A 12,180-nucleotide genomic window follows, 5' to 3' on the forward strand; every position below is an offset into this window, starting at 1 on the left:
GATTGGATGGTAGATAGATGCCGAAAGTTACTACATACAGCTCTTTGGTATTTATATTATACCTGTGTATTAAGAAATAACTTCATTTTTAGCTTTGATAATTTCCACACTTGGAGAGCTAAACTTATCAGAGATAAACAAACTGACCTTAAGCCTCAGTTGCATGCTTTGGGAGAACAGATTATAGTTACAAAACTACATATGGGGTCAGAAACATGAATGCTTTATACTGATTAAATGAAGAATAAATGAAGTACTGTCCTGTACGTATTTAGATTAATGGGATGCACCGAGAATATGAAATAAATAAAGATACTATCGGCCATGTAATTAGATGGATGAGGGGATACAGATAAACCATCTAATGTATAATGAAATGCAACTTTAGGATAAATATAAATGCTGTTACATGGGAAGACACAGACAATATTCATGGAAGGTACCATAATGATGTTCAGTAGCTAAAAACAACTATCTGTACAGGTGGGAGTCGATATGCTATGAAATTTTACGTGACTAGTGACAGCCCTCGTATACTTAAAAATTTATCGTCCATGGTCTCATATTGTTTCCCACAAAGTATGCACAGATAGTCGTTTTAGCTACTGTACACCAACTCCCCCATTAACGTCCTTGTTGGGTTCCTGAAAACCACAACCTTAAGTGAAAACGATTTTGCCATAGACACAATGATATAAATAAGGGTTATGTTCCTTGGGTACATTTCTGGTCACAATTTTCTCAACTTGACAAATGTTTCACTTTCAGCACTATCACCTTCTTGTTTCAAAGTTTCAAATAAACGTGAGAGTTTTCACGAGAGCAACGAACATGGAAAGTTTTGTTGATGTTCATCCTCGATCCACATGTTAAGCATTCTTTCCATATTTTCCATAATGCCACTTCTGTTATGAGTTAACTTTGTAGCAGATAATAGAGAAATACTTTTACCACACGATTTGATATTTTCTGCATTTCCACAAATTATTCTTACCTACAGTTGTAGGCTGCAAGACAGAGAGCTCTTGCTATGTCCACAGCTCACTGTCCTTCAAACCCTTACCACATCTAATTTAACTTCAAATGTAATACTTTTCCTCTATTTCTGTGGCCACAAGCTGTAGTAGTGCATAATGCAAGTTTAGCACCCATTTTTCTTGGGCTTGAATAAATTTATAATTGAATTTGAGTGAATGTTAGAAGAGCATGAACCAACCACCTGCTCAAGAAGTTAACAAATCTTCTCAAACCACCTGATGCTAACCTGGGAAAGAAAAGGGAAAAAGAAAAAAACAAACATGATTATAAGTAAAAATCCCACTTACAACACTGTCAGTATCACACCTGACATTCCCTGGAGTCACCCAAACCAACCAGTCATAAAGTAGCGACAAAATATAGAAACTCTTTCTCTCAATGAAATTAAAAATGACTGCAGAAAATATTACAAAAAATCCTTGGGGCCACCTTGCAACCAACAGAAAGGACATACGAGAAGAAACTCTAAATACAGTGAACCCTCAAAGATTCATACCCAGTTAATCCGGATTCTGGAAGAGTCAAACAAAATTTGGGGGTTCCAAGAGTCAAGAAGCCTCCCTAAGAAACATTTCCAAAACAGAGCAAAGATCATCTTAGGTCCACGTTACTAACAATTGTGGGTTTTCTTGCAGGGAGCAGCTCGCGGTCACTATGCATTAGGGGTCCTTTTCCCGTCTCCTTTGTGTCCGAGATGGCCAAAAATGAATATTTTTACTGACCATAATACTTATTTACTATAAATAATTAATTTAGAATTTATTTTATTTGCATTACTTTTCATAAAGATTGTTCGGCGACACACACCCAGCCTGTCTGGTTGTCTTTAAGAGCAAGTCATAAATAATTATCGGAATAATAATTTCACAAATAAATACATTCATAACATTATATCATTATCATCTCGTAATACTACACTACAATACAACTAAACTACTTTTAATAATATTACTTTGATACAACATCATAAAAGGGACAAACACTGGTCAATAAACAAACAAAAGAAGGTAATTACCAAGAATCTTCCCTCCAACCGCACGTGAGGTGGGTGGGTGGTGTATTCTGGTCTAGGGCAGGGTTGCCAGATGGCCGTTTCCACGGTCAAATTTCTACTTTGACCGCAAAAATTTCGCCTGGCCAAACTATTTGGCCGAATTTTGTAAAACACGTATTAATTCTTCATCTAGTGGATTTTTATGACAAGTATAGCAGATTTTCAAATTTCTCAATGAAAACGCTGGCTCCGTGACCTCACCTCTTCACATGATTGCGTGACCTACTGAGCTGACTGACCTTACTAGTTACCTTAGTTGTTAGTTCTCATATTTGAGTTGTTCGGGCTGAACGTGTCCAGCATATGGGTTAAGTCTCAGATTCTAAGCCATCTGAGTTACTTTCTGAACTTCTGAGTGCTAGTTTTCAAAATGCCCACTAGTAAATGGAAAGGGTCCTACGACAGTGGTAGAAAATATAACAAATCATGGGAAGAAAAATACGTCTGGGTTAGTATAGCCAATGATGGAAGTGAAAATGCTCCAGTTCCAAGGAAAATGTTGCAGAGATTTCAAAGTAACACCACACATGATGGAGCTATTCAACTCTGCAAACATGTATGAGAAGGAAGAACCAGGGGACGATGACGAATTAGACGTTTTTGCTTACGTCAACTAGTGTTATCAAGTTCTCCACGAGAGATTGGACCAATACGGTCAGACTCCGGCGAGCTCACTGATAACGACGGAGAAATGAGCAATAATTTGAATAAATATTTTTCAACAGTTTTCACCACCGAAAATTTAAAAATGATACCCGAGGCACCGACTCTATTCAGAGATAGTGAAGAAAGCAAATTAAGTGAGATAGTAGTGACTAGTAACGCTGTTAGTAAGCAAATAGACAAACTAAAGCCTAATAAGTCACCTGGTCCCGATGAGATATTTGCCAGAGTATTAAAGGAATGTAAGGAAGAGCTTAGTATGCCCTTAGCAAAGTTGTTTAACATGTCCTTAAAAACAGGTGTAGTACCAGAATCCTGGAGGATAGCGAATGTAATACCGATTTTCAAGAAGGGGGATAGATCACTATCTTCTAACTACCGCCCAATCAGTCTAACATCAATAGTAGGCAAATTACTGGAAGCAATCATTTCAAACTCTATTCGAAATCACCTGGAGAAGCACCGATTGATCAATGATTCCCAGCATGGCTTCACAAGCGGACGTTCTTGCCTAACTAATCTATTAACATTCTTTTCATCAGTTTTCGAATCGGTGGACGAGGGGCACAATTATGATGTGGTATATCTCGACTTTAGCAAAGCCTTCGACAGAGTCCCCCACGAAAGACTAATTAGAAAGGTAGAAGCTCATGGCATCAAAGGTGACATCCTTAAATGGATTAGGGCGTGGTTACAGGACAGGAAACAGCGAGTGAGCATTAACGGCACTAAGTCCCATTGGAGCAACGTCACAAGTGGAGTTCCCCAAGGCTCAGTACTTGGACCATTATTGTTTATTATATACATAAACGACATAGATATCGGCATAGACAGCAACATAAGTAAATTTGCTGATGATACTAAAATAGGACGTGTTATCAAATCTGACGAGGACTCGGCAAAACTACAGGAGGATCTAAACAAATTTTTCGAATGGTCTGAAAAATGGCAGATGAAATTCAACATCGACAAATGTAAAGTACTCAGTATAGGAAATGTAAACAGGGAAACCAGATACCAGATGAACAACGATGCCATAGAGAAATCCGACTGCAAGAGAGATTTAGGAGTAATGATAAGTAGGAACCTTAAGCCAAGTAAACAATGTGATTATGCTCGTAACAAGGCTAATAAAGTACTTGGGTTCATACAAAGGAGTGTTAGTTACAAGACTAGCGAGGTCATCCTAAAACTGTATCTTGCTCTTGTGAGACCACACCTGGATTACGCAGTTCAGTTCTGGTCACCGTATTACAGAATGGATATAGAATCCTTGGAAAAAATTCAGAGGAGAATGACAAGACTAATCCCGGGCATTAGGAACCTTGAGTATAGAGACAGGTTAAAGCATCTTAATTTGCACTCCCTTGAGAGACGTAGAGCGAGGGGCGACCTGATAGAGGTGTATAAGTGGAAGGCAGGGCTAAACAAAGGGGACATTACAAAGGTACTCAAACTATCCAACCAGGAGTGAACTCGTAACAATGGTTTTAAATTAGACAAATTTAGATTAAGGCGTGAAATAAGTAAACACTGGTTTGGAAACAGAGTAGTGGATGAATGGAACAAGTTACCAAATATCATCATTAACTCGAATACGCTAAATTACTTCAAACATAGGTTGATGCTCATATGAGCATAGTTGCGAAACGGGACCGCCCAGCTGGGGCTGGAAGGGGGTCCCACGAGCGCGAGAAGTTGAGGGGTTATACTTCATGACCACGGGCGAATGGTTACTGACCGCACTGGGCCTACTCGCACTCCCCTCCGTGTTCCGGGAGATAAAAATAGTCATGCTGGTACATGTTAACCCAGGTTGGACATTCAAACAGCGGCGGGAAAAGGCAGCGTTCTGGAATGTCACCCGGAGCGTAGGGGTTAAACTTCTTATCAGGAGTTGGCTGATATCAACCTATAAGGTTATGAAGTTATGGCCCAGACACTTTCTACACTTAAAACATCCCTCATTAGTTGCACACATCTTTCATTCCCATAATCTTTGTGTACCAAATAAAGACTGTTCTGGGCCCAGTGATTAATGGTTATCTCCCAACAACTCTTTGCATAATTAATTTGAGACAAGGAACCAGGAGCCCAAGTGTTCAGAAATTGGTAAAAATTGCCACACACCTAATAATGCTCATACATTGTGTCACCCCCCCCCCCCTCAATTGTCTTTGGTGAGAACAGACTGAAGCTGGATTGATCTTACAAAATACTACATGTAACTTGTGATGTCCCAGGTGGGTTGGTGGCTCTGTGGTATACTGATCCTATTACATGTGGTAACCGAACATCATATTAATTGCCCCAAAATAAATAACATAGTATTTTTTATGTCAAATTAAAGCAAATGCTTGTCCCAATATCTACCATCTGTGGTCTTATAATGTTTCACACAGTGTGTGGACATATACTTTTTTGAGATACTGTACAGTAAAATAAATTAGCACTAGTGTGTGTGTAAAAAACCTGCTTACTTGTATAAGAAGTCATGTGTACGTGTATTAAAGTTGACAACAAGTAGTGATCTCTAGACATTAATTGCAGTACCGTATCTCAAACAGAACGTTTGTGTCATTTAAATGTTTAAAATATTTTTATTTTAGGCTGCCGAGGTGGTGTGATAAAGATGTGGTCTGTTGAAAGCTGTCAACTTATTGGTGAATTACGAGCACATGCATCTCCCATTAATGCCATCACTACCAATTCTACTTGCATCTTTACAGCCTCAAAGTAAGTTTGATAACCTTCATTTGGTAGGAGAGAAGTGAGAAATGTAGTGGATGGATTTTTCACGCACTGATAAGCTGCATATGCGTTGGAGACGTAAAACTGTCAAAGTTGCAGCCATATTATTTTCAGACATGGGCCTTATTTCCTAAGGTTGTATCTACATAATTCACAAATAATCAAGTTGTATAAGTTTTTTCTTTTATTACTCCACACAATTACTAGTACAGTGGTCCCTCGGTTAACGAACACAATTCGTTCCAGAAGGTCGTTCGTTAACCGAAACCATTGTTTCAATGGGATTTTGAGTACTGTAATTGGTTCCAGCTCATGGAAAATTACATACAAAGTAAAAATAAATGCAGTAAAGTACACCTACTTTGAGGTGTGTATGTAGAAGGCTCCTGGTTGATGATGGTGGGAATTAGAAGTGGGGGTGGAAGAGAAATCACCCCATGCTTCATGCTGTCATTTCACCCAAAAATTTTTGAGTTCACTTGGTGTAATTCAAGATTATTTTCTTTAAATCAACACTGCACTGCACTATATATATTGTCAATACCCGTATGTAAAATAAATTTCAGAATGACCAATAATTGTACTGTAAAAACATAAAAATAGTTTATGTTCAAGAGAGTCTCAAGCAAGATGTTACCTCTACTGACCAGAGATACAAACTGATGCTTGTTTGGCGAGTTGAGTGGCTGTTTGGTGCACTAAAAACTAGTTTCCTGTACTTCAGTTATGTTAAATAATTGTTAAAATGACTAAAAAATTTAATATAAAACTTGAAAAATTATTGAATAGTACAACCTTCTTGATAGTTACTCAAATGGGAACGAATTTAAGCCTTAGAACCGATTACTGTATTGGCAGACTAATATTCCAACTGGTGAGTAAGCGAAAACATGTTGAGAGGAATTCGTTAAGCGAATTGAATATTCTCATGGAAGGTAATTCGTTAACTGAAATTTCGTTAACCGAGGGACCACTGTACTGTACTTAACATACCTTTTCCTTTATTTGTCAAGTTTATTTTTTAAATTTTGATTCATTTATAAAATAGAAGTCAATTTGCAGCCTTTACAATCTTGGTGCTTGCCATTTCTGTTAGTTTATGTACTCAGGCTTTAAACAGTTCCTACCACCAATAGTAACACAGGTAACACTACAGTACTTGTATCAGGGTAGAGGAGTGTTTTTCCCATTTTGCATCACTAGTAGCACAGCGATAAATCTCACACAAACCATTAAAATACCCGGTACTTTTTGTTTTATAAATACCCTCAAACTACCATCAAGACTTCTAAACATAAAATCCAGGAATATCAAAACAAGTTGTGGGTGGGGGAACATGGTGAGCACAGTGAGCATTTTGAGGCCATGCGCAATTGATATAGTTGATATTCTGAAGTCAATAATAACTACCTTTTACTGTATATAAATGCCTGAGTACAATATCCCCCCCCCCCCCGATCTGCCCCTGCTAAATGGTTCTAAACACACTTCTTTTCTTTTACGTAACAGTATCAGTGTTTTATCACCTCTTACACATAAATATATATACAGTATACCAGAACTTTTAATGATTTATGGATGAGCAGTTGTACCTTACAAATATAAAGATGCAAGAATGTCATAAATTATGTTATAAAGTTAACTACTTATACTGTAAGGTGTGGGAGTTCAGGTTTGTGAATGTTGCTTTTTACAATAATTTACTGTAATTCTGGTATTTTTAAGAAAACTATAACCACTATCTGATCATAAAACCACTATGCCAAGTCTATTCCACAGGAATACCTTTTGATCAGGTATAATTGTAATACTGTACAGTACTGTTTTGTAATATAATATTCTCTTGAATTTAGTAAAAGACATGTACTGTACTTTCTTTGTCATCTTTCCGTCTGACTTACAGTTCCCTCATCTACTTAATTATTGTAATAGAAAATGAATAAGAAATGAGGCATCAAATCTCATTCATAACAATAAGAGAAGATGGATCTAAACCACTTATGTCCTCTCAGTGACCCTCAAAGAGGAAATATAATTCAATGGCAAGTTGTGCTGCCTAAGTTGTTAAGGCAGCTAAATTGGTTTGCTTTAAAATTGTATTTTCTCAGTTTGTTAAGGGATAAATCAATCCTTTAACAAATTGATAAATTGTGGGACAATGATGTGCTGAATGAATGCACGTCAGACTACAGTACTGTACATACATAGCGTTATACTCACCCCCCATGCATGCATGATTCGAATTGTACCCAAAAAAATATACTGTAGCTGAATTTGGCATCTTTTTGTCCTATCTGCTCATGTATTGGTTACTTAGGCATTGACTTAATAAAAATCATGCCTCCTAGTAACGCATTCAGGCAGGCTGTTTGAAATAGTCGCCATATTGACGCTCATTCTTCAGCAGCATGAAAAGTGTCACCTATTGAGAAGCACCGCAGTTCATGGGTTAAGTATATATTAACCCTACTAAAGGTGATTCTCAATTTAATATGTTTAATTTCCACACTCGAGATTAAACACTGCATCTTGGGTAATTTATTTATGAGAACGGGTCTACTGTGGCAGCTTATATCAGTTATGATGCAGGAGGAAGTGCCATTACTGTTCACATTTATTCTTAAGATCATACATAGCAAATTTACTCCTCTCTCTTAGTCACCATTTAATATTTCTGAATACTTCTCCTAATTATGTTCTGTCTTGCCGCCCCATCAGTGAGGGAGACATTCGGGTGTGGAGGCCCCTAGTGGGCGTAGCTGCTGGACAAACTTTTGAACTTTCACTCTAAACCCACCCACACCTCCAGCGTGGACAAGTGAAGTAATTACTCAGTGTGCATGAAGTGAAAAACAAACAGTAGCTTTGTATGAAGATTTTTTTATGCGTTAATTCTTTTTTATGTATTTGCTTCAGTGCATTATTTTTTTTAATTAAAGATATTTGTTTGATGCAAAGTTCCTACATTAACTCTCAAAACATATATATTGTATATGTCAGGTGATGCAAGTCATGGAAGGACATGTAGTAGTACTGTACCCAGTTTTTCAATCATGTTTAGATAATTTAATAACCATTCTTAATCTATCCATGTGTGAACTTAGGTGTTTAGTGTACTACTGTATCCTCTAATTTTAACTTCACTAGTTGCTCACTTGTCCTCGTGTTCAGTGGGAAGTCTGTCGTGACTGTAATTTAGTTTTGTACTCAGCATCTCAAACTTGTGTACATATTTTGTGTAATCTATGTTTAATTAGTGTAATTTTATGATTTCAGCCATTCATATGAACAAGTTATAATTATAATATTTGTGTCTATATCAGAAGCATGCTCATTACACTTTAACTCCCCACAATAATGATACTTGTGACAGTGAAGTAGTACTTGTATGTGCATTATCAGATGGCACACTTCAAATGTGCCATTTAACAGAGGCTGAACAAATCATTAAAGCTACCAGGGTACATTTAAAGGAGCTGTGATGTGACTGCTGAAATATTTTTGTGTTTTTAGCAACATTTTGGAAGTAAAAGCAGCCATTTTGCATGCATTATCCCATTTAGGTATACAGTAAAGGCAAACCAATGCATCCAAGAGCCCTAATTAAAGTAATTTATGCCACCTAGGGACCTACGGGAGGGGGGGGGGGAGGGTGTACAACAGTGCTTGCATCTTCAGTCAATATTTAAATAAAAACCATTTCTCACACATTACCCAAATAGAATAATATACAGTATAGCAAACATAAAGTTCTTAGTCTGACAACTAAAGTGGGGTCAAGAGCATCATTTTTTTTTGTAGATACAGTACAATGTATTGTACTTCAAGGCCTTAAAGTAATGGGAAAACCACTGTAGAATATTATGCCCAGGTAATAGGTAGTTAAAATCTTCCAGCTTTTTTTTTCTATCTTCATTGTTAGATCTATCCTGTATGAGGCATGCCTACCTTCCATAATGATATGCACCTACAACAAAGACTTCCCCACTAATATTCTAATTAATAATGTGAGCATCAACAATAGACCCAACACTGCTATCCTAATCTTACCAATAGACAATACAATGACATTATAATCTAAAACAGACCTTACACCAAAAATTTAGTATTTTTCTGTTATCACAATGAAGATGGGACTTAAAGTACATGATGGGGCTAAACACATTCATTGATATAATTCTCCAAGAAATTCAATCAAATTGTGGGTTTTCATACCTTGTTTTTAAGTAGTAGCTACCAATAATCACAGTGCGAGTATCAAGCAGTCACGCATTTAAGAGCAAAAAAAAAATCATCACGGGCAAGATGCATGGTAAGAAGCCAGTGAGGGTTTAGAATAATATGCACTGTAACAAATTGATTGACCCTTTCAGTTTCTACATCATCAGAGTGGATTAGATGCTATTTATTATTAACAGATTAATTAAACATAGTTCTTGTACACTCCTAATATCTTGTTTTAGAACAGTCATGCACACTAATTATTTTCATGTTTTTTTTTCTTATGCTCTTCAGGTTATTTTGAGTGATCTGTGAGAATGTTTCCACTAAACACCTTTGTTCTGTCCTTCAGGGAGGAGAGACAGCTTTATGACAGGTTAAACTAACCAGACAGCCAAGACTGTACAGTATATACTGTAATGAAAAATTAAACACTTTTCACCCATTTGGTTCTGTATTTTTGAAACTCCATGAACCTAAATAAGGCAGAAAACTAATAGGGATTCAGTCCTCTCTCACTTTGAAACTTTCAGCCATAAAAGAAAATTCACACTCCTACCTTTTCATATAACATATAAAGTAGTGGACTGTGATTAAAAACAAGGCTCTCTTACATCAGTTTTTGCATGAACTTTAAGGAGTTCTACAAGTTGCAGGAATAACTAGGAAACCCTCTCATTCCACTTACTGGTATTGTAAATAGGCAGGGTAGTAGTGGTAAGAGTAAGAGAGTTTCAACGTGAGAGCTAATGAACCGGTCACTCCTTATGATTCGACATGATATATCCGAGTATTCAATGGCCTTCGGGTCAACCAAAAGCGTCATAATCAAATGGGTGATAAGGAGTACTTATGTTGTTTTTATTTACAACCCTTGTCTGCTTAGTACGTGCTATCTGTGACAAAACTTGGAGTACAGAAGGGTGTTTAGTGTTAGCATTCTAAAATACAGTACAGTAGTCGCTTGCTTCCTGCCCTTAATAAAAAATAAATAAAACAGTATCAAAGATTATTCCGCCTTTTTTATATATGAACTGTACACTATAATACCCTTGTTAATTCAACAAAAAAGGAACCTCGGGTCACTCGAATTACCAAAAAACCCAATTTTTTTGTTCAATTATTCATTTGTTTTCTGTTCAGTTTTTGCACCTGGCCACGCCTTGGTTGCCACATAAACTAATCTATTTATAATTACTGTGCAAATTTTTTTTTTTAGATGTACATAGAATAATAATATATAGTAATAAATAAATGTAACACTGCAAGGTGAGGTGGCGAGGCAGGAGGTGAGGTGATGTGACAAGGTACTTACACATCACAAACATTAACAGCACTACTAAACCATCGTCTTATTTATTATTTCTTTTCCATTTTAAAATTAATTGATACGTGATGGCTCAACTTGGCTACTTTTTGGACTTAAACAACTGATCAGTGAATAAACCAGGGCATAAGCAGATGCATTATACCTGTACACTACAATAATATTGATTAAGTTCTCATAAATACGCTACAATATTATTTACTAAGTGCTCAAGACAAATCCTGTGGTAAGCACCAACCCTATTGAGCAGTGGCAACAACAATGCTTGAGAGTGCTGGCAACATTGTTAGGGAGAGTGGGAAGAATCGGCTGTTACCGCTTGCTGTGGTGCAAGAGCTCATCTGGGATCAAATGCGAGGTTTTTTTGGGAAAATTATTTGTTTTTCGGTAATGATTTATTAACCCGACACCAAATGAACCTAAATATGGGAATTATGGTGAAATTGAATGCTGTTGTCATAAAGGGAACACACACTGCAGAGTGGTTAGTGGTCCTCCCTCCCACTTCCTCTCTCCCGTGCTATGCACCCACACGTAGTATTGTACAGTATCTTAATATAATTCATATTGAATTCCTATAATTCATTCAACTTAATCTATTTTGTAATATATTCCTATTATAATAATGGGCTTTTTGGAAATGCTCGGTTATTTAAGATTCATTCCGAATTCAAATTGTTTAATTAAAAAAAATAAAACACGAATAAAGCCGAAATCTGAATTATAACGATCCAAATTAACAAGGGTACAGTTTTGTGCAATTAATAATAATCAGTAGAACAGTAATTTGTAGCTAAGCTTCAGAAATTTAGTTTATAGGCACAGAAGCATGAAGTTACATTGTTTTATACAAAATAATAATGATAAATAAATCAGTTGTTCTGCCACCAAACTGAAAGTAGGTAGCAACTTCATACCAATCCATCCACCCTGTGTATTACAGCTACATTAGCTGCAGTATTTAAGGTTATTCAAGCACGTTCAACTGTTTGTCTTATAAGCTTTCAGTGTAAAATAAATTATAACAACTATTCCTGTCTACAAATGAGGGTGCTGTACTGTGCAAATATTATTCAATAAATTCTTCCTCCACCAACTTATATGTGGTGCCTGATAGTTACTCCTG

The 12,180-nt window shown here is 36.7% G+C and overlaps 1 protein-coding gene across 1 annotated transcript in view; it reads left to right on the forward strand.

The window, feature by feature from the left end:
• Positions 1-12,180, forward strand: part of LOC121862100 (kinesin-like protein KIF21A) — a 169,154-nt gene that overhangs the window by 155,333 nt on the left and 1,641 nt on the right. The window contains 1 exon segment of the mRNA XM_042360084.1: positions 5,365-5,491. Within this exon segment, the coding sequence (XP_042216018.1) occupies positions 5,365-5,491 (127 nt within the window).

The sequence above is a fragment of the Homarus americanus genome, unplaced genomic scaffold (genome assembly GCF_018991925.1).
Source record: "Homarus americanus isolate GMGI-L3 unplaced genomic scaffold, GMGI_Hamer_2.0 scaffold25013, whole genome shotgun sequence".
Lineage (NCBI taxonomy): Eukaryota > Metazoa > Arthropoda > Malacostraca > Decapoda > Nephropidae > Homarus > Homarus americanus.